This window comes from Loxodonta africana, chromosome 21 (genome assembly GCF_030014295.1).
Source record: "Loxodonta africana isolate mLoxAfr1 chromosome 21, mLoxAfr1.hap2, whole genome shotgun sequence".
Lineage (NCBI taxonomy): Eukaryota > Metazoa > Chordata > Mammalia > Proboscidea > Elephantidae > Loxodonta > Loxodonta africana.
Window position 1 is genome coordinate 961,382 of NC_087362.1, and position 22,614 is coordinate 983,995.

Here is a 22,614-nt window from a genome sequence, read left to right on the forward strand (position 1 = left end):
GTGAGTGAAGCCAGAGCTAAATGAAGCCACACAGCCTGTGTCAGGTGTCCTTTGGAAGCTCTGTAGGAAGGAAGGAGAAGGCAGTAGCCAGTATTTCCTCTTCTTCACACTCCATGAGACTCCTACTTCAATTTTATTTCTAGTTCCCAGTCATTCTTAGCACAGCAGGCTAAGAGGGTTAAATAACTTGGATTTTTACCAACAATTCTCTGCCAAGTGGGGGAGTTTTGCCAGAATTGGGGTTTTCCTGGGACCCATAGCAATGTGGTCACTGCCAGAGGTCACTCTATGTCCACATTGGTGCTCCCCTTCACTTGTTCCTATAGAACAAAAGTCCTGGGAGTGTCTTTTGATGTCAGTCCCTCAACACTAGTCTGTTCATCATCCCACAGGTTGCCCGAGTAAAGTTTGTTCCTATTCTTATCAGTCTATTAAACTTCAAATCTAGTTTTTTTCTTTAGAAACTTCCTTAAACTTCAGCAATACTTCCACAGTAGTTACTTAAATAATTACTTCCAGTGTTTTTGATCAGCACATGACAGAGGTGGTGAGGGTAGAGCTGTAAGAACTACCCCCTGCCTGTTACCACACTTCCAGCTCTTTGAGACAGGAGAGGAAGTGACCAATAAATGGGCTCTCTGGCTTTGTCATGGAGGTGCTCAAGACTGGCAGTTCCTGGCTCAGTGTTTCTGGCTCCCCATTGAATACCCCACCCTAATTTTAAGGCATCAGTTTTGTGTGCCCAGAGGGCAGGTGTTTGAGGGATGCCAGCGTCTTCACATGGTGGGTGATAGGGAGGAAGCTAGTAGGGTCTCCTCACCTGTTACTTTCCCACCCTACTCCCTCCAGGAGTGGCCGGGCTGACCTGGCAGCCATATACCATGAGCGCATCGATGTGGAAGGCCACCATTATGGCCCTTTGTCACCCCAGAGAAAAGACGCCCTCAAGGCTGTGGACACCGTCCTGAAATACATGACCAAGTGGATCCAGGTGACCTAAAGCAAGGACAGCTGGTCTGACTATCTCTCCTGTCGCTCTCTTTCTGTCTTCTTGACATCTTCCTTCTCATTGTCGATAGCTGACCAGGCCAGCACAAAGGCTTTGATGGGTCTCTTTTCTTCACTCAACGCCTCTTCAGGTACCAAGAGACCCCTTGTTTCACACCCAGTCCAGTGAAATTCAAAAGGCCAGCTCTACAGTAGTACCTGAGTTAGCTGGAGAGATGGTCCAGTTCTTCAGAATCCTAATCATTTTGGTTACCAACGTAGCGGGGACTTGGGAGCTAGACCTGGGTTCTGGCCCTGAGTTTACCACACATGTGCTGAATGACTTCAAGTAAGTTATATTTTAACTTGTGTGTGCCTTATTTTTCACAGCTGTAAAATGGGCAAATGATCGTTCTCATATTACCATGCAAGTTTGTTAAAAGAGCCAAAGAGATGAAAACAGAGAGTGTACCCTAAAAAGCTAAAAGTGCAGTATCCTTTTTTTTTTAGCACTTATGAAATGGGGTCTGTGCTTTCACATTCCTCTCCCCAAATTGCTTCCTTTTTGATTTTGAACTGTGGCTTATTAGGGCAGAATAGTAGATGATTAAACTCAGAATTACGAGACTATCCTTTCTTCTATAATTTGTATTTTTTTTAAGCCTCTTTACACAGTTTTCTGAGCATAAGATCCTCTTTCTCAGTGCCGTAGTGACTGCCTTTGTCAACCCCACAGGAGAGGGGGCTGCAGGACGACCTGAATGTCATCATTTTCTCAGATCATGGGATGACCGATATCTTCTGGATGGACAAAGTGATTGAGCTGAATAAGTACATCAACGTGAATGACCTGCAGCAAATGAAGGACCGAGGACCCGTTGTGAGCCTGTGGCCAGCCCCTGGGAAGCACTCTGAGGCAAGAAATGCCATGAGGGGTGGCAGGAGGGCTCTGGGGGCAGATGAGAGGAAGGGAGTGTGACGCACCTGCATTTGCCACCACTTTGTGCTCCTTCCTTTGACTGTAGCTGTAATTCTGAAATATGGAGCAGTGTTAGCAGCTTAGATCTGGGGGCAGAGGACATGATTTTTCACTCTCTTGTTGAATGACCTCTAACAAGCCATTAATCCTCCCTGGATTTCTATTTTCTCTTCTCTAAAATGGGATGATGGTATCTACCTCACTGAGTTTTAGTGCAGAGTAAATGAGATTAAGGATGTGTAGCACTTGTTGTTGTTAGGTGCCATCAAGTCAGTTCTGACTCATAGCGACCCTGTGTACGTCAGAGAATAAAACACTGCCTGGTCCTGCGCCATCCTCACAGTCGTTGTTATGATTGAGCCCATTGTTGCAGCCACTGTGTCAATCCATCTCATTGAGGGTTTTCCTATTTTCCGCTGACCCTCTACTTTACCAAGCATGATGTCCTTCTCCAGGGACTGATCTCTCCTGACAATGTCCAAAGTATGTAAAAAGAAGTCTCGCCATCCTTGCTTCTAAAGAGCATTCTGGTTGTACTTCTTCCGAGGCAGATTGGTTCATTCTTTTGGCGGTCCGTGGTATATTCAGTATTCTTCGCTAACACCACAATCCAAAGGTGTCAATTCTTCACTTAGCATGGGTCAAACATACTATAAGCACTTATTGCTGTTGAGTTGGCTCCAACCTATGGTGACCCTGAGCACAACAGAACAAAATGTTGCCCAGTCCTGCACCATCTTCATGATCACCAGCATGCTCAAGTCCATTGTTGCCTTCCACCCTAGGGGGCTCATCTGCAAGCACTATATTGTACAATATCCTATAATCCATAAGGTTTTCACTGACTAATTTTTGGAAGTAGATCACTGGGCCTTTCTTCCTAGCCTGTCTTAGTCTGGAAGCTCTGCTGAAACCTGTTCATCACAGGTACCCTGCTGGTATTTGAAATACAAGTGGCATAGCTTCTAGCATCACAGCAACACACAAGCAACCACAGCACCACAAACTGATAGACAGGGAGTGGCAGTGCTTAGTAGGGATATTTTATTATTGGCTGAAATGCAGCACTTCTCAGGCAAATCTGGGGAATATCACGTGCAATCATAGAATGGGTCAGTTCCTTATCTCAGGAGCCACACTGCTTGGGTTCAGATCCTACCTCTGTCATCAACTGGTAACTGGGCAAAGTGCTTAACCTGGGCCCTGTGCTCCTTCTCTGTGGAGTGGTGAGTTAATAGTAGCTACCTTCTTGGGGTGCTGTAAAGCACATAGGAGCTTGCCTACTGAACTCATGGCAAGGACTATGTATATGTTAGTTATTACGATCATCGCCATCAAAGGTGAGTATTTCCAAGAGGGTATGGTTGAGTTTCCACAGTGAGGCAGGTGTGGGGCACAGCTCCGCTCTTCACAGCCGGTGCTCCTCAGGAACTCACCACCTTGAGAGGACTGGATCTCTACTTACCATTCTCTCAAAACAATACCTTTATCTGGCAGTACTTAGTTAGTACTATTAGCTGACTATTCTGCCCTCAAATTGCCTAACCACCTCCCAATACAGACTGTATGATTTTGCCCACTTCCAGACAAACTCATCTGGAACAGGAAGCGCCTCTCTTCCTCGGGGAGGCCCAGGCTGTTGCCAGTGGGGAAAGTCAACCACAGGAGTGCCAGAAACAGAAACAGGCCTTGGTCCTGGTGCCTCCATCCATTCTCTGGGCAGTCATGGATGTTGACGGGGTAGGCACAGGTCAGTGCAGGTCAGCTTTGGAGAGGGCTTTGCCATAGGTCCAGAAGGAGACCCCCCCTCCCAATCCTGCTCACTTTTGTAGTAAATCTGTCTATTTTTCGGTTGGAGGACAGTGGTGGTTTAGTGGTAGAATTCTCACTTTCCATGCAGGGTACCCAGGTTCCATTCCTGGCCAATGCACCTCAAACGCAGCTACCATCATGCATCTGTCACGTCAGTGGATGCTTGTGTGATGCTAAATAGGTTTCAGGAGGGCTTCCAGACTAAGATGGACTAGGGATAAATGTGTGACGATCTACTTCCAAAAATCAGCCAGTGAAAACCCTATGGATCACAACAGTTCAATCTGCAACCAATCATGGGGGGTGGTGCAGGACAGAACAGTGTTTTGTTCCATTGTGCATGGGGTCACCATGAGTCAGAGGTCAACTCAATGGCGGCTAACAACACATTTTGCAATTAAAGAACACAGTCTCTAACAAGGCCAGTCCTCCCCATCTGTGCCTGCTCCCCAGGTGGAGGCTTCTTTACTCTCAGGCCTCAGGGTCAGGAACTGGAGGTGCTGAATGTATTTCCACCATGTCCCCATAAACTCCCTAAGTGTGAAATCAGGAAGGATTTTTTACATATCGCCAGGTCTCACAGTAAATAGCTTCTTGCAAAGAAGTTCTGTTTTCCTGGCAAGGAAGGTGGTCTGTCTCTCCAGTTTGGCACTTAGGAAAGTGCCAACTCCAGAAGGCTTTAGCATCAACAGCTTGTGAGCTGGGAAGAGCCACTTCCAAGCTGCTGCTTGAGTCAGGCAGTTTCAAGCAGCCTAAAGCAGCTGGTAGATTATTCAAAAGTGAGGATGTGTTTGGGTGCCAGTTTGTCATGTGATGGCACGACAGTCTGTGAGACATGTTCTGCGTCATCAGATTTTTCGCTGACCCAGCATCTTTCTGCAAATGCACTCATGAGAACTGCGGATTTTCTTATGGGAGAAACCACAACTCATGAAGCCATCATAAACATCTACAAGGCAACCTGAAGACTGCTTATTTTTTCAGAGTTGGGTTGATAACTCAATTTTACATTCTGTTATATCTATGACTACATGTCTGATTTGATTAAAGACTAGCAAGTCAACATTAGCCGGTCAATTTTATTTTGGCTATAAATATTTAAGATGCTGTTAAATATTGTAAAAAAATAAGTTTACATCTTCATCATGAAGTTAGCAAGATAATTAGTGACAAATAATTACCAGTTCTTTTAAGTTTCAAGTGTAGGTAGCTAGTTTAAGTTGAAACAAATCCTTTCTTTGATCTTTGTGGTATTTACCATTAGGCAGACCAATTTCTCAGCTGTCTTTTAATTTTATTATGGCATTTTTAACTTAGGTTTCCATAATGTGTTTATTAATTACTAGGCAGATACAAAAGAATTAGTATAAAATATGTGTAAGATGTAAAGGATAGTGTTGCTTCATACTCACTAAACGTTTAAGGAATAGGACACTGCCCATACCTAGGCTACCCCTGTGTTCACCCCAGAGCCCATCGCTTCTTCTGAACCCTAACAGGAAACTGCCCCTGAACTGTCAATGATCATTTCCACAACTCTTTCTATAATTTTACCACATATGTTGTTTAGTTTTGTAGTTATTTGAATCTTATATAACAGGAGTAATCCTGTCTATATTTTTCTGCAATTTTTTTTCCCCTCAGTCAGAGACTCCTAATTCTTCCTGTGTTCTCTGTAGCTGTAATTCATTCACCTTCATTGCTGTATAGTGTTCCATTGTGAAAACACACCATGATTCATTGGCCCCTTCCACCGCTGGTGGGCATTTGGGCTGTTCCAGTTTACAGTATATGAGACCTCTACATTTCTACAGGTGCACATGTATGACAGTTTCTCACTATATCCCCAGGGGTTGACTTATTAGGTTATATGTGACTATATTAGACTTATATGTGAGACTTCAGTCTTATTAGATAAAGCCACATTGCTTTGTGAGACACACAAAAGTTTTCATTTTTATATATCAAATCTTTTTGTTGTTGTTGTTTTGTTTTTGTTTTTTGCTCTTGTAAATATAAGACCTCCCTCCCAAGATTAAATAAATAAATATTCAAATATATTTAAGAAAGAGAATGCAAAACTGGTCCTTCTTGGTTTTCTTTGCAGGTATACAAGACATTGAGAACAGTAGAACACATGACTGTCTACGAGAAAGAAGCCATACCAAGCAGGTTCTTCTACAAGAAAGGGAAATTTGTCTCTCCTTTGACCTTAGTGGCTGACGAAGGATGGTTCATAACGGAGGTAATTATAAAATCTGCGACAGACAATATGTTCATTCTATAAATAGTACAAAGATAAGTAATAATTATTCTGCTTTTACACTTAAAAAGATTTTTTTCGCCATATGTCATTCATTGCATTGTTTCCTTGTTAGAGAAACTAGAGGTTTGATCAGGTGAATTTAGTCACAAACTATAGATGAACCCAGAGTCATGGTTTAGACTTCATGGCTCCAGACTCACTGTATTTTAACAAACGGACCTTAACTCAGTTACAGAGGATTACAGTGCAAACTGTTTGGTTTAAAGTAGAACAATTACTGACAACTAAAGCAATTTTTTTTTTTTTTTTTATTGCTTTAGGGTAGCCAAAAGCAAAGAGAGGCCCAGTTTTGCTTCCCACCTTTAGGTAAATGTCTAGCAAACAAAACTCCATAGTTTCAGCTCCCCAGCTTGCCAACTTGATTTTACTGTGCAGATTGTCTTACACTTTTGGTCCAAACCCTAACTGCCTCATGCCTGGGTGACTTCAACAGCGGCCTCCTTGTCTGATTATGGCCTGGGGCCAATGTGGAAAGGCCCAGCCTTCAGGGGAATCCACCTTTAGGTCATGTTTAGAATCAAACCCTGAAGAAGGTATAGGTTATTTTAGAGTTATGAGTTGGAAAGTGGGCTGCAAATGGATCAGACTATAGGATAGGAGAGTGGCAGATGTTGGAATGTGGCCAGCTAAGGATAAGGTCTAACGTAGAATTTAGGGGCCAGACAGGGGGCAGGTAATGATGAGCAGGAGTACTGATGAAGTAATGAATGGAGGTCGGGGGGCCTGGTTATGGAAAAATGCAGTTCTGTGTCATCACATTCAGCCATTCAGGAGAACCAAGTCACTCCTGAGTGTGCTCAGACACAGCGAAGCACTGGGTCACGAGGATCTGGGAACTCAGCAGGTCAGGGAAGGTATGTTCACAGGCAGGAGCCGAGCGAGGCCTCTTGTCAGTAGTTGGGTTGTCTATGTTGGGTGACTTAAAAGGCCTCTGAAATGCCTCCAAAAGCTCTCTCTAGCAACCAACACTTCTCTTCACTTTATTTTAGGCTAGCAACATTTCTCAGGGCCTGGCAGTGAACACACAGGCAGTCAATGTGGGTCATAGGGTATGCACCTAGCCAACTTTACTCCATAAAGCCAAAGGGTTTAAATTTTAAAGTTTTTTTTTTTTTCCATTTAGAAAATTCTGGCAGAATTGCTTTGCATTTTTAGACGTAAATAGGCTCTGGAGGTTGACCCACAGCTCGCTGTCAGTCATTTCTTAGCATGACTATGTGTGTCCACTGCTTTCTCTTAGTTAGCTGAAATCAACTGCACTGAGAGGCTAGTTCGTGGTAGGGAGGGAGCTTACAAGAATGCAGAGGTGACTGGTGTAATTTGGTAGAAGGCAGGCTTAGGGAAGGGGAGTGGAAAAGCCAGAGGGCACCATGAAGACACTGGGCACTGATTAGGTGTCATCTCAATTCCAATGGGAGAGGCCCTAGACTGCTTTCCCCCACACTCCACTAGGTGGGACAAGAGCTGGTGAATCTGCTCCAGCCACAGGTGTTGTCAGAAAAGATTCAGTCTGGAGGGTAAACATGATACCTTGGCAGTATAACATCCAGTGAGAAGATTCTAATCGTTACAGTGAGTGACTGAAACCCAGCGATGGGAGACAGAGGGGCATCAATTAAGATGCCTTGGTTCTAAGTGACAGGCTATGTGACTAAATGTGGCTTAAATGATAGACTTCTTATTTCACGTAACTAGAAGCCTGGAGGTAGGCATTTCCAGGGTTGGTTAATCCAGCACCTCAATGATATCAAGGCCCTGAGTCAGCTCTTTTGCAATTCTTTTGGCTTTGCCTTTAAAGTCATAAGATGGCTGCTGCAGCTCCAAGCATCACATCTCCTCAGGGCATCCAACAGCAGGAAAGAAGGGGTATGGCTTCTCCTCGTCTGGCCTCAGTTTTATCAGGGAGGGAAATATGTCCCTGATCAGGGGCAGATGCACGTTTCTGGGGACTCTGAAGAATATAGAATTTGAGGGGAATCTCTCTTTAAGGAAAGAGTACATAATTGTTAATGTAAAATTAGGTTCAGGGTCTTAGAAGAGGCCCAGGCACATATGAGCCCCAAGCTTAAGGTTCTTTAACTACACTGTAAATCGATCTGTGCCCCGAACCCATTAGCAAAATTCTCCTTATGTCTCATCAATCAACTGCCCAGTCTCGTTAGAAAATCCCTGCCTCAGGCCTGCTTTTGTCCCGAGGTCTGGTACAGTGCTGAAATGCCACAAGTGGCCACAATCACAAGCCAAAAGTGCTGCGAAGGCTGTAAATGAGGCAGACTGGGTTGCTGAAATCTAGAACAGCAAAGAAAAGGAAGTGAGAGAAGAGCGAGGACAAACCACACCCTCTCCACATTCTGACTAGTAGTGGTCCACCCAGAGCGCCCAGTGACAGGTCTGATGATGTCCTCTCCTGCTCTCATGCCTCCACCCTCCACTCCCAGGGAAACTGCAGGAAACTGGCAAATTACAGAGTCTTCTGAGGGCGAGGCCACATGGTAACTGTACTATATTTTGTTATGTTCCAAGAAACCATATGGGGCAGTTCTACTCTGTTCTGTGGGGCCACTATGAGTCGGAATCAACTCAATGGCAATGGGTATTGGGTAATGTAATACAATATAGTATAACTATACTGTACTGTATACAGTATAACTATATTTTCTTGGCTGTAATATTTATGGAAGCAGATCTCCAGGCCTTCGATGGTGTTGCCAGGTGGATTTGAAGCACCAGCCTTTAAGTTAGCAGCTGATCGAAAGCCAGTTACACTACCCAGGGACTATATACTATACACACACACACACACACACACACACATATCTGAGTAAATCAAAATTAAGAGTCAATCAGTTATTGAGAGCTCTCCAACATTTCATTGTATGGCTTAAGAAGGTGAAAGAAGTTACAAAGGGAAATAAAAGGAAGAATGCCTAACCGTTGACAATTACTTGAGAAGGTTTTTTCCCGCTTTGTAGTTATTCTGGAAATGAGATTTGAAGTAATTTCAAAGATACATGAAGCAGAAAGTTAAAAATAAATAAATCAGGAGAAAGGAAGGTAAATAGGAAGGGAAAAAATAAGATCGGTTCTGAAAATAACATTGCTGTTGTTATTGTTAGCTCTGAGTCAAGTCCTCCGCGGGATTTTCAAGGCTGTGACGTTTAGGAAGCAGAGCGCCCAGCCTGTCTTTCAAAGAGCCTCTGGGTAGGTTTGAACTGTGAGCCTTACAGTTAGTAGTCGAGAGCTTACCCATTTGTGCCACCAGACTCCCTGAAAATAGCATACCGCAACATAAGAGGTGGCTTTCAGATTCTTAGCAGCCACCCTAAAGGGGAAGGTATAGCCAACTAATTTAACTTACGGTGTCTATAACCTAAGAACACAAGTGTTGCTCTGGAAAATCGTAGCTGTGCTGAGTCCTGAAAGAAATTTAGATCTTTTTGAATCACTCCCTTTTGCACCTTAGTTTCCTAGACTGCATACCTTAGTCATTGTACTTTTGTCCTTGAATATGTGGATTCTTAATTTTTAAACATCATATGTAAAAATTATACTTTCCGATCTTACTTTAATGTAACCTTGGGATTTAATTATTTATCTCGTGAAAATTCCAAAAAAATGAACATCCGCACTTTTCTTATTGACTTAGACTTTCTTGTTTTACATCCTTCTATGGTTTATTACGCTTTCTTGACTATGAGGAATTGAAAACCCCATTCTATATCCCTGTTCTGCACTGTGCCAGGGCTATTAATTTCTCACATTCCTATTGGCAAAACTCTCCCCAAATGGTAAAAGAAGCTTGTGTTTGGCTTTTAACCTGCATCCCAGTGCACTGTACATGTGATGAGGTTCACGTGTTGGGTTACACTCCACATCTGCAGCATAGCAAAACCCTCATCCCTGGAAGCAGTCTCTCTGGGCTTAGATGACAAAGAGTCTGTTTTCTGGTTTCGACATGATTAGGAAAACAGCTGAGTCAGGACAAGTTGATGCTGGTTGAGGGCCAATAAAATCAACTCCCCTCCCTTCTGCATTTCTCCTGATAGCTGCCATCTCTTAAACATACACACGTAAGATTTGGCTTCCTTGGTAAAAATGCCATTCCCTTGCAAACATCAACTTTCTGCCGATTTAAGTTTTGCAGACTCTCAGGCAGCGGCTCTTAACAGAAAGACTTAACTAAGTTCATTTTTTCTTATGGCCACTTACAGAGTTGTCACAGAAAAAGACAGAGACAGGGAAACAGATGGAGTTTGTCCCCCGGAATTGCACAGCTCTCCAGTGTGGCTGCTGAGGCTGCCGCATAACAGTAAGCTCTTCTCCTGGTGGCTCCCACAGTTCGCTTCTGTGCCTGTGCTTTTTAATATACAGGCTGGATTTCCAACTGCTACCCATCTTTCACCTGGCATCCCCTCTTTAAAGAGCAGAAATATGAAGGTGTTCCTATTCGCAGAAGAGTAAGTACGCAGAGGTAAAAAAAAAAAAAAAAAAAAAAAAAACAGGCTGCCTACCTGGATCAAGTCCAGTTGTCTTCCCAGTCAAGTTCTTTTCTTCAAGAATGGGAAGTAGGACTTCCTAAATGATGCTCCTGCCTCCTCTCTCTCCCTGCGACCATGTCACTACCCTTTGGAAAACCTTTTCATTGCTTCTTCCTGCCAAGACATGAAGGTCAGACTCTTTACCTGAACACCTGAGCCCTGCACAATCCAGCTGTGGTCTCCCAGCTGTTTTCCTGTGGCTCCCTTTCAGTCACCCATGCTCTGTATGGTCCTCACCAGCCACAGAGTCACGCCTTTCCCCAGGGGGTGCTTCAAAACAATCTGGGTGTCAGGGGACTGCCCCAGCAAGGAAAGATCCTCCCTGTGCATCCTGGCAGATAATCCGAAGAACTGACATGTAGCCCTTTCCAGAGAGCAAGCAGCTGCTCTGCAGTGGCGGCCAGCTGGATTATTTTCCACAACCACCTAGTAAGGGACCTAAGCTTATATACCATTCCAGTTGGGACCAAGGCTCATAGTTTTTCTCTCAGTGTACCCAGTACCATAGTTTTTCTCTCACGTCCTTGGGTAGTCAGTGTACCCAGGGACTTCACATCCAGGCCCAGATGTTTTCCTTCTTGTTGCTAAGGCATTCGTTGGCCTTGGTCGCTGGCCCAGTCATGCCACTCCTGGCCTTACGCCTTAGCTTGATCCATCCTGAATTCATCCCCAGCATGCTTTGGGGAAGAGCAAAGCTGATTCCATTAGGGAGCGGATGCATATAGCTGAATAACATTACCTTACACTGGGACAGCCACAAAAAGAGCCCTTGGAAGGCAGGTCCTGTGATGCTGTCTCTGACATATGGGACAGCCAGACACATGCAAAGTGAAAAGTGGAGAAATACTGAGGCTAGTGTCCACCAAACTCAAGTATGAGCTTTCATCCTCAACTGTGAAGGTCATATGCCTACAATACCCTTCATCTATCCAATTCAATAAGTATTTGTTTAGTGCCTATTACAGCTAACCCACTGAGCAAAGCTCTAACTCCACAGTGGGGAGCCCTATCCCACTGGGAGTAACAGTCCTCATGGAGCTTATAGCCCAGCAAAGGAACCAAATATTGAGTAAACACACGTAGGTACATGCAAACCGATATGTAGTTCAGAGCTGTAAACTCAATGGGTAAGTGGTCATCAGCCAGGCAGGGAGAGAGTGTTGCCCTCCAGGCCAAGAAACAAGATGTTTGAAGAACCTGAGGCAGGAACTGCTTCTAGAATTAGACAAACTGGAAGAATGGACTCATGGACCAAGCATGGAGAGTGCAGGGGAGGGAAAGTGCATGGGCTGGACAGGTGTGCACAGATGCAATCAGGCCAGGCCATGGGAAAGATTTAGTCCTTTAGATCAAGTGCAATGGAAAACCATAGAGAATTTGACAGAGATCATGGTCCACAATCCTTCAAGATAGTAATTCACAACTCGTAGTAAAAACAGGGTCAAAGAACTAAGGTCATGGACAGTTCCACAAAAATTCTTGTATTTCTTACATGGACCCACTAAATGTAGAAACTGTCAATGGCATCTCCCACACCTGTAATTAGTAAGAATGGGTACCGTGAGAATAATTTTCATCACTCCTGCCTGCATCTTTAGAATGAACCTCCCCCAAATGTTTCAGTGGCATGTACATAAACGTATTTATTTTGTAGACAGTAACAGATATCAAGAAATTTTTTCTTTATGATTTTTTATTAACAACAACAACAATGATACCTTGACTCAGAGACTTCCTGATGACTATCTCTAGTTCTCTTGATGTCTCTGTGCTGTGGATATTGTTATCCTGATTTTAATGAGTTCATGAAGGCTCACACTTTTAAATGTCTTGCTAAAGTTATCAAGCCAGAATGCAAAAAAATAACAAAGCCAAGACACAAGCCCCAATAAACCGCTAAGCACGCAGTCTGTTTAGTTCTGCAAAGACCCTCCCAGCCTCCTCTCAGAATGTTCAATATATTTCAGATTTCTCACACAAGCAGAAAAAAAAATAGCTCTAATAACCAAAAAAAAACCCAAACCCATTGCCGTTGAGTCGATTCTGACTCATAGCGACCCGGTAGGACAGAGTAGAACTGCCCTATAGGGTTTCCAAGGAGCGCCTGGTAGATTCGAACTGCTGAGCTTTTGGTTAGCAGCTGTAGCTCTTAACCACTATGCCACCAGGGTTTCCAAAAGTTCTAATACTGTGGTTTGTTTCCTGCGCGTGTCAGGACGGCAAAAACCTCTACAGTTGCTCAGCTGCCCACTTGGCCTCCCTTTTCTCTTCTTTAACCCCCAGCCCTTTCCTTTCCTAGCACCATCATGGGTAATTGCACACATTTGAACCACCATTTTTCATGTTTGTGAAAATTATTCTTCCAGTGCAAGATTTAAGTGTTTGGGATTAAGTGGTCAGGGAGAGGCATGTTCCCCCAACATACCCTCTGCTCTCTGCTCTCATGCCTGTGTTCAGCAGGCTCCAGTAACTTCAATCAGCCCAATAATAGTCAATTAGATCGATTAGAATCCCCGCAATGTCCTTTCCTTCCCAACTCCCACCTGCCCTTTGAAGCCCAAGTCAAATACCATCTCTTCCATAGCCCACCCAGTGATCCCCTGCTTTCCTCCTCCTTGGACTCTCCTAAGCCTCTGAATCACTCCATCTGGTGCTATGCTTGTTTGTTGCTTTTCTACTCTTTCCACCTGGAGTGGAGGTTTCTCGCCTATTTGGCATCTTGACCTTTGTTTTCCTTTGTGGAACTTGGTACACAGGAGAGGCTCAGTGCGTGTTTGTGGATTTAATGAATTAATAAATATCGATACAGTTGATTTTGGTTACTTACTCGTAGGTTGCTCACTTCGTTGGTTTATAAGTCAGTGACCAAGTAAATGGAGAGAAAATCTAGATCAGGTCTTGATCAGTTGCCATCGAGTCTATCCACTCACAGTGATCCGTGTGCATCAGAGTAGAACTGTGCTCCACAGGGTTTCCAATGGCTGTTCTTCACAATAGATCACCAGGCCTTCCCTTTAAGGCACCTCTGGGTGGACTCGAGCCTCCAGCCTTTCAGTTAACAGCCAAGCACATTAACTGTTTGCACCATTCAGGGACTCCAGGTTAGACCTTTAGTTCTGGCTGCTTGTTAGTAGCCCTAGAAGAGTTTCACCAAGAAAGCCACTGAAACCACTGATGCCATCCCCCAGCTTCAGTTAGCCCAGAGCTGCTGCTCGGGGACGGGGTTCGACAGCCTCCGCCCAGCCTCCGCCCAGCCTCCGCCCAGCCTCCGCGGGTCTAATCGCTGTGGCCTCTCCTAGACATTGTCCACCTTAAGCACTGTGCTCAGAAACGTAGGGTAGGACCAGAGCCTGACAAGAGATTGTGAAACGGGGTGCTTCACAGTTGAACTTCTGGACTCCCGTCTGAGTTCTAATCTGAGAGAAAAACAGCAAATTCAGGCCCAAGCTTCTAAGGGAGGCCAATATTTTTCTCTGGAGGAAAGATTTATTTTGAAAACTGGCGAAGGATATGAAATGCCAGGTTTAATTCCAAGGCTTGTGGTTAAATGGCAGTTAGGTCTAGGCCCCAAATAATTGGAGAAATCAAGCCAATCTGGAAAACATGGCTTATGAGTTTTAGCGGCAGCTGGAGTGGTATTGTCCAGGCCCAACTAATTGAGCTTCAGAAAGTCAGATGTGGAGTGCTGGAGGCTGCTTGCTTTCTGGTGCTGATTGGAGTCATTTGTATAAGCCATCTCAGAGTGCCCACATGCCCTTCTCACCCTTAGTTGGCACACTTCAATAAACATGAGCTTGGAAAAAAGAAACCCCATCCATGCACCCCTCCCTGCAACACTTTATTCCATGGATTTGGAGACTCAGGGAATTCTGCCTTCTCTTGATCCCCGCTGATCTTGCTGTCTGGCGTTTTCCATTTCAGTGATTAAGCTGTGTGTGGCAAGGGGCTTTCTCTGGTCAGGCCAGGGGCCCAGAGCCTGAGCAATTAAATTATTTTTTTTAAGAAAGGCTGCCTTTTAAGACAGAGAAAGGGAAACTGTTAGTGGGACATCACTTTGTAGGGCCCCGTGGCAAACACACATCTAAGGCTCTTAACCACCACTCCCAAGGGTCTCTGAGGAGACACGCTAACTGGAGGCCTCTCTGGAGGACAATTTAAAATAGCAATACCACAAAATCTGAGAAACTGTGACTGTGATAGAAACCATAGCTCAGCCTTGACCCTGGCAGCACAGCCACCAGCACCAGCCAGACTGTCTCCGCTTCCACAGGGCTTCCAATGGAAGCCACCTCTGACTTGGACATTACTGGGTGCCTTTTTCAGCCTGGGTTGATTTCGATTGTTTTTTTCTTGGAGGGGGGGTGGGAAAATAAAAGATTTAGTTTTTATTAAGCTACTAATGTACCTTAGGTAGGTTTTCATATTTTATTTGTTTTAATATGACCAGATTTCGACATGTTCTGGTACCCCAGAGAGCTGTTGAAATGCCTTATCAAGAGGGGAAGTGGGGTGACTTGAGGCCCTGACCCACTTCTGCAGAAGAGTCATACTCTTAGTGGTGAAGAGGTGGGTGATATTGTGTTTAACACCCAGATCACCATGGGTATGATCCATGAGAATGGAGTGCCAGTTGAGAAAGCTGAGAAAATTTTCCTCATCAACAACAAGGACACCTTGGCTTAAGGACTCCTGATTGCCATCCCTAGTTCCCTTTACGTCGCAGCATTGTGGATATTGTCACCCCAATGTTGTTGTGTGTTGTGTGAACTGAGGCTCAGAGTTTTAAATGTCTAGCTAAAGATACAAAGCCAGAAGTAACAAAGCCAAGATGTGAACCCAAATGTAACCACTAAGTCCTGTGCAAACGTGTCAGGGGGCCTGAGGTTGCTGGGGCCCTGCGTGCTTTCTGGAAGAAAGGCACTGGGCTGCTATGCCCAGGCCTACACAGAGTAGCATCAGACGCAGACTTGGACCTCAGGATGATACTCCAGTATAAACCCAAAGTGTACTCAGAAAAAGAGGCCCATAAAACGAAAGATAACACGTGTGAGGAACGTGCTTCTTAGTTCAACCAAATATACTAGACCAAATGGGCAGCTCCATCCAAAATCAGGAGGAGAAGGCAGAAAGGGGCAGGAAGTAGATGAATGGACACAAGGAACCCAGGGTGGAAAGGGGAGCGTGCCATCACATTGTGAGGACTGCAACCCATGTCACAAAACAATATGTGTATAAATTTTTGAATGAGAAATTAACTTGAACTGTAAACTTTCACCTAAAGCACAATAAAAAAAAAGTTATTTAAAAAGAATTTTAAGTAGCACATGGTGGATGCCAGAGAAATGGTGTTCAGGGGTTTCAATGCCTAACTATGCACTCGAATTGGGTGGGAGAGATTAAACCAAAACTTTCTCAAGTCTTCCTTGAACCAAAAAATAGCTTCTTTTAGTTAGTAAAATAGGTCTGCTTTGACCATTATGCTCGTTTAAAGAATTGTCTGTGTGAGATCAAATTGACAACAGCAACTCGAAATGTTGGATGGCAGTAAGTTTAAGATAATGGTGGTGGAACAATTCAGCAAAAGATAGAATGGTAGCACAACTTGAAAAATGCAACCCATGTCACTGAATTGTGTGTATAGCAATTGTTGAAACGGTATATTTTCGGCTGTGTATACTTTCACCACAAAGAAAAATTCCATGTGGACAGAAAGGAAATGACCAAAAAAAAAAAAAAAAAAAGAGAGAGAGAGAGAGAGATTTCCCTGCCTTACCCTGAAGTCCTGAGTCCAAACCTCCAAGAGCTGGCCCAGGGCAGGCTCCGGGTCTCTGCAGAGCAGGACTGGACCCACCGGGCAGACAGGGTGCTCTTTCATGGTAAGGCAGGGAGACAGCTGAGGTCCACGCAGGAGGAGACCCAGACACGGGAAGAGCAGGGACACCAGACGAGCCCCACGGCAGCTCCTCTGGCCAGGGAAGGCATCCTCCAAGGAAGGGTTTCAAGGTCCTCACCTCCCCCTTGAAAAGCCAGTTTTGGGGGACAGGGTGAGAGCTGGAGGCCAAATGTTGCCCCAGCAGCTGCCTGCTCTCCTCCTCTGGAGTATTTTTCTCTGTGGCTTAGCAACCCATCTGCTGATCTACACTGAGGGGAAATCAGAAGGAATGGGCGAGAAATATATGTGCTAATGTATTTCAAAAATACAACGATAAAAAATGAGTAAATGTCTTGAGAATTTGTCAAAGCAACTACCTGTCCATGTGCAAATATAGAAAATAATGAATACAGGCTGTTCAGGCTGCTTCCTGCTTCTTCCTGTCCCCTGTCCCTCCCTGGACCCTCAGGCTTATCCCAATACTCCCGCTCATTTCTGATTGCGTCCCCGGACCTCTCAGCTCAGTACCGTAAGGAAATCCTATATCGGTGAATTCAAAGAGATGAGTCCAGACAAGTGCTGAACAAACCGCATTAACCGGTTTTCAGACTTGAGGGTAAGCAGTGAATGTTACATATTCTTTTTTTAATGCTAAAAATGATTAAGGTGAAGCCCAGAGACCATAACCTTATCTTGTAAGTATTCCGTTTGCTTCCCAAATTAAAGCAAGCTTAGGACAGGCATCATGGTGAGGTGGTGTTGGAGTGTTGCTTTAGCGCAGGCACCCGGATATGGGCCCAAGTCTATAAACACCATGATTTTGAACCATGTCCCCCGATGTTTCCCATGTCTGACCCCTTCTAGTATAAGTGCTGTTAAAAATGACCACAGTGTGGCAACTCATGAAGGATGGGTATAGCATTGCATCCACCCACGTGTAAAGGAGGGCCCTGAAAGGCGTTGGCAGTGTGGAACTAACCTTGGGTGAGGATTTTATTTAAATTTCCAAGGGAGTATTGACTGTAAGCTGGCCAACTAGCCCAGGTTTGCCTGGGCCTGCACAGGCTTTAAAACTCAAAGTCCCGTATTCTATGAACCCCCTCGGTTCTGGGCAAACTAGGGCAGTTGGCCATTCTTTGACTGGCACAAAGCCCCCTGGGAGAGGCCACTGAGAGTAGGGCACAACCGCAGTTCCTCACGCCTCCTCGTGCCTTCAACAGCCTCCGTCTGGTGTTGCTTTCCTCAGGGTGCATCTTCCCACACAGGTGAGAAGAGGCTCTCCTTTCTCCTTGTCTCTTGGAGCCTTCTTGGTGTCAGACCTTCCCCACAACAGCATTCCCAAGGGTGTCACCACTTACCTCAGTACTCTCCCACCGTCTTTATCAGCATCTCTGTGGCCCCCTCATAGTGCCCCCCAGCACACACAGACCCATCCCCATTGACAGTGACTCTCATCAGAGGGCTTCTCCCTCCACTCAGGCCTAAGGCCACCCCAGGACCCGAGCCCAACTTCCCTGCTTCAAGCTCAGGGCACCCACTGTGGCCCTGGCCATCACAGAAACTATCATCCCCTCTTCTCCCATCACTAAAGATGAGCTCTTTTAGGTAAAGGTACTACCCTCTTCGTCTGTGCCCCTGATCCCAGAAGCCTAGCAGAGGGCCTGGCACAGATTTGGAGCTCAGTGGATGCATGTCGAATTGAAAAAATTGTTTCTGTAATCACCGCCTTCCCCATGCTGGCAGGCACACCCTACCCTCACCTGCGACTCCTCTAACGACGACATCCCTTTTTCCACTGGCTTCACAAAGTCAACTCCTTCCCTCACCAGTTTATTAGTGGGACACAACCCCTTTCTAGACAGGCCCCTCCTTTGGTGCTTCCACCACACGCTGCTGAAGGACCAGGTGTTTCCGGCAGCTCCTGGGGACTGGCTGCCCACCTTATGGTGGGCATGGCTTTCTCAGTGATGCAAACTTAGGAGCACCCCCTCCACACACCCATCTCCACCAGCCCCTACCCTTCTTTTTCCCCTTTGGCCTCACCTGGAGGGTCTCAATTCCTCCTCCAGATGTCATGTCACTAGGTGGCACTATGTGACAGTCCCTGGGCCTGATCGGGTCAGGCTGGGGACAGAATCCTCACCAGGAGGATGGCCAGGCTCAGTGGTCTGGGACCCCAACTTCTTCAAAAGCAGGACTCACAGGCATGCAAGTAAGAAGACAATGCCAGGTGCAAAACGAAGATGCTGGAGGCCACCAGGAAAGGAAAAGAAACCCATCAATGCACCACCATACATACATGTCCATTCAATCACCTGGACAAAATGATTACACCAGCTTCGTCACATAACCAACCAGTTTATTATTACATTGTTTTAAATCCATAAGAACAGCTGTTTTACTGGAGCAATGTATCATTTTAATAAAAACTGGTAGATTTACCTATGATCAGACAGGCCCTCGGTTACCCTCAGGGGTGAGATTTTCATTGCTGTATGTTTGTATTTGTGGAACTTAGACTGTAAGTTCTTAATCAGGTAGTCAGTCTTCATCTCTCTTTTGCCTGTCTCTTTGTCATGGGGCACATACACACTGTGGGGTTTATAATCAGTACAGTCGTTAGTAGCAAGCAGCTTCCACCCAGTGCTTCAGGAGTCACTGCCCTGTAGACTGCGAGAGGGAGAAGCAAGACATTGAATTAGCTAATGAGTTGGGATATGTTGTATCACCATAGACAGATAAAAGGCAAACAAACAAAAAAGCATAAGAAGTTAGAAATGTAATAAGGTAGTAAAGCATTCCCATGGAAAAATAGAAGCTACAGCTGGAGAAGGGGGAACAAGGGATGATGGAAATTCAGGAAACAGAAAGTCAATGAAATAGCAGGATTTGGAAAGCAGTAACGCTAGGGGAGCAATTTATGGGGTGAGACCGGAAGAGTGCGCAATGCAACGTGACAGCTAAATAAGCAAAGGAGCGTTCAGCTCTCACGGCCGTCCCTGCATGCTGCGCGCTGCCAGAACCTCACCCCACAGCCAGAGGCATCTGGTGGCCACACGGCAGCCCTTTACGGAGTACCTATTGTGCACCAGGCATTCAGCGCACGGTCATGCCACCCCTCAAACCACTGCAAGCCAAATCAAGCAAGGAAACTGAAGCCCAGAGAGATTAAACAGCCTCCTAGGATCACAGAGCTCAAAAGTGACAAAACCCAAATTTAAGCCAACACCAACCCAACTCCAAAATCTCTTCTCTATACTTTATACCAGCCACCACGTGGCCAGCGAAGAGGCGAGGGACACACCACACGGCCAGTGAAGAGGCGAGGGACACACCACGCGGCCAGCGAAGAGGCGAGGGACACACCACGCGGCCAGTGAAGAGGCGAGGGACACACCACGCGGCCAGTGAAGAGGCGAGGGACACACCACGCGGCCAGTGAAGAGGCGAGGGACACACCACGCGGCCAGTGAAGAGGCGAGGGACACACCACGCGGTCAGTGAAGACGCGAGGGACACACCACGCGGTCAGTGAAGACGCGAGGGACACACCACGCGGCCAGTGAAGACGCGAGGGACACACCACCCGGCCAGTGAAGAGGCGAGGGACACACCACCCGGCCAGTGAAGAGGCGAGGGACACACCACCTGGCCAGTGAAGAGGCGAGGGACAGGGGACACCCTGCAGTCCAGTGCCGGCAGGCACACTGCTGTGATGAAGCGGACAGTGTACCAGGACTAGGAGTTGGATGACTTGGGTGCCAACTCCAGCTCTGCTTCTCACTAGCTGTGTGGCTATAAGAGCGTCACCTAACCTCTTTGTGCCTCGGTTCCTTCAGTTCTAATGTGCGGAAAACAGTATCATCCACATGGCAGTGTTGTGATTATTAAGTGATTGTTAGTGTAGGGTCTTGGTGAATGGCATGACCCCCTAAAAACCTGGTACTATTATGAGTCTAAATACATGGTACTATCAGGATGAACCAGTCCCTGGAGAAGGACATCATGCTTGGTGAAGCAGAGGGTCAGAGAAAGAAAGGAAGACCCTGAACAAGCTGGACTGACACAGTGGCTGCAATGACTGGCTCAAGCACAGCAATGATTTTGAGGATGGTGCAGGACTGGGCAGCGTTTCCTTCTGCTGTACACGGGGTCACTATGAGTCAGAACCGACTTGACAGCACCTAACAATAACATTATTGTCGTGGTGCTATTACAAATACACGCACCTGAGTGGCACAAACACTTAATGCACTCAACTGCAAACCAAAAGGTTAGAGTTCACCCAGAGGGCCTCAGAAGAAAGGCCTGGTGATCTACTTCTGAAAACCAGCCATTGAGAACCTCTATGGAGCACCGTTCTACTCTGACATCCACGGGGTCACCATGAGTTGGAATTGATTCAATGGCAACTGGCTTTGTCATGAGTCTTGTGAGTCATCCTGTAAATTGCCTGTACTTTAATTGTTTTGATTTCACACATCTTGCCTAGTCAATTCCACCCCCTGCATTTGAAATATTTGTAATATTAAACCCAGCTTAGCTAGATGATGATTGGAATATCAGGAACAAGTGGTCAGGTTGTAGTAAATGGCTTGGGTTGAGTTCCACCAGCTGCAGCCTCCTTTTGTTGCTGTTGTTGTCAGTTGCCCTCAAGTTGATTCCAACTCATGGTGACTCAATGTGTGCAAAGTAGTGCGTCATGGGATTTTCAAGGCTGTGATCTTTTGGAACCACATCGCCAGAGCTGTCTCCCAAAGTGCTTTGGGGGATTTGAACTGCCAACCTTCTGTCTAGTAGTTGAGAGCTTAGCCATTTGTGCCATCCAGAGCCTCCTTAGGATTCACAAAACCTTCTTTAAGCCCTGTGTTTCACAACAAGTAAGCACCTATAGTCTAAAAAATGTAATTTTGAAAGAAAGGTGGCAGGGATGTGATGGTTCTGGACTTCATCCCAAATGAAGAATGGCTAAAGGAAATGGAGAGTTCATGACCTAGAGAAGAAGAGCATGAGTGCCATCTTCAGAGATTTGAATGAATGGCTTGGAGAAGAGGGGACAGATGTATCCTGAGCTGCTCCTGATGGCGGTGTGGTGGAGGGGGGAGCTATAGCACAGGGAGGTCTGTGCAGTGAAGGGGCACTGGAATGACAGTGAGCAAAATGCAGAGGGCAGGCTCCAGGACCCCTCTGGGCTTCAGGTGCTTTGCTAGTAGAATGAGGTGACTAGACTAAATGCATTTTAACACACCTTTTGTCTCTAATATGCTATATTTTGTGGTTCTAAAACTTATTACGAGGTCCAGTTCAACTCAGTATAAGAGAACACCTTCTTAACTACAGCTTCTTAGCAATTTAATGGCTACCTCCGAAGGTATGAGCTACCTGGAATAGGAAGTAATCCAGTTAAGATTGGATAGCTCCAGTCAGGGCTGTGCTGGGTGGTAATTTGGACCAGATACCCTCTAATTATAATTTCTTGGGACACAATGTCATGTAATTGCCTTGCTTGGTTTCAGAATCGAGAGATGCTTCCATTTTGGATGAACAGCACTGGGAAGAGGGAAGGCTGGCAGCGTGGATGGCATGGCTATGACAACGAGCTCATGGACATGAGGGGCATTTTCTTGGCCTTTGGACCTGGTAGGTAAGGGAATGACCAGACACTCTTAGTTGGCCCTTCCCAAGGAGGTATCTCTCAGTGGGAGCTAATGGTGCTGATAAAGGCTGAAGTGATTTCTTTACACACCCTCTTTATGAGCAAAGCTGAGTTGTTCCCATGAAACAATTTTTGCTGGATTCTTTTCAAATGCTTCTTGGGTTTGGCAAATGTGGTCAAATACTTTTCCTTGTAAAATTTAAATCCTGAGTGCAGTGAAGAAAATGTATTCCACATGTTTGTGATTCATTTTTTACTTAATTCATCAAAATGTTATTTCACAGCTCTCTGATGTCCAGAAAGCTTATCAGACACCAGGCTGCTGACAGCTGTTAGTCTTGAAGCCGGTGTGATTGCCGCTCGCAGTCTGGCCCTCCCACAGCTTCCCTCTGTGGAGGCCCCCGCCCCGTGAGTTTCTGTCAGTTCAGGGCCCAGCCAGAAGCT

At 45.7% G+C, this 22,614-nt stretch overlaps 1 protein-coding gene across 4 annotated transcripts in view; it reads left to right on the forward strand.

The window, feature by feature from the left end:
- Positions 1 to 22,614, forward strand: part of ENPP6 (ectonucleotide pyrophosphatase/phosphodiesterase 6) — a 337,158-nt gene that overhangs the window by 304,428 nt on the left and 10,116 nt on the right. For 3 of the 4 annotated variants that reach the window (XM_064273537.1, XM_064273538.1, XM_064273540.1), the window contains 4 exons: positions 850 to 991; positions 1,724 to 1,903; positions 5,886 to 6,023; positions 22,031 to 22,158. In XM_064273537.1, coding sequence (XP_064129607.1) covers positions 850 to 991; positions 1,724 to 1,903; positions 5,886 to 6,023; positions 22,031 to 22,158 — 588 coding nt within the window. The remainder of the gene's footprint in view (positions 1 to 849; positions 992 to 1,723; positions 1,904 to 5,885; positions 6,024 to 22,030; positions 22,159 to 22,614) is intronic. The other variant, XM_064273539.1, reaches the window with a different exon arrangement.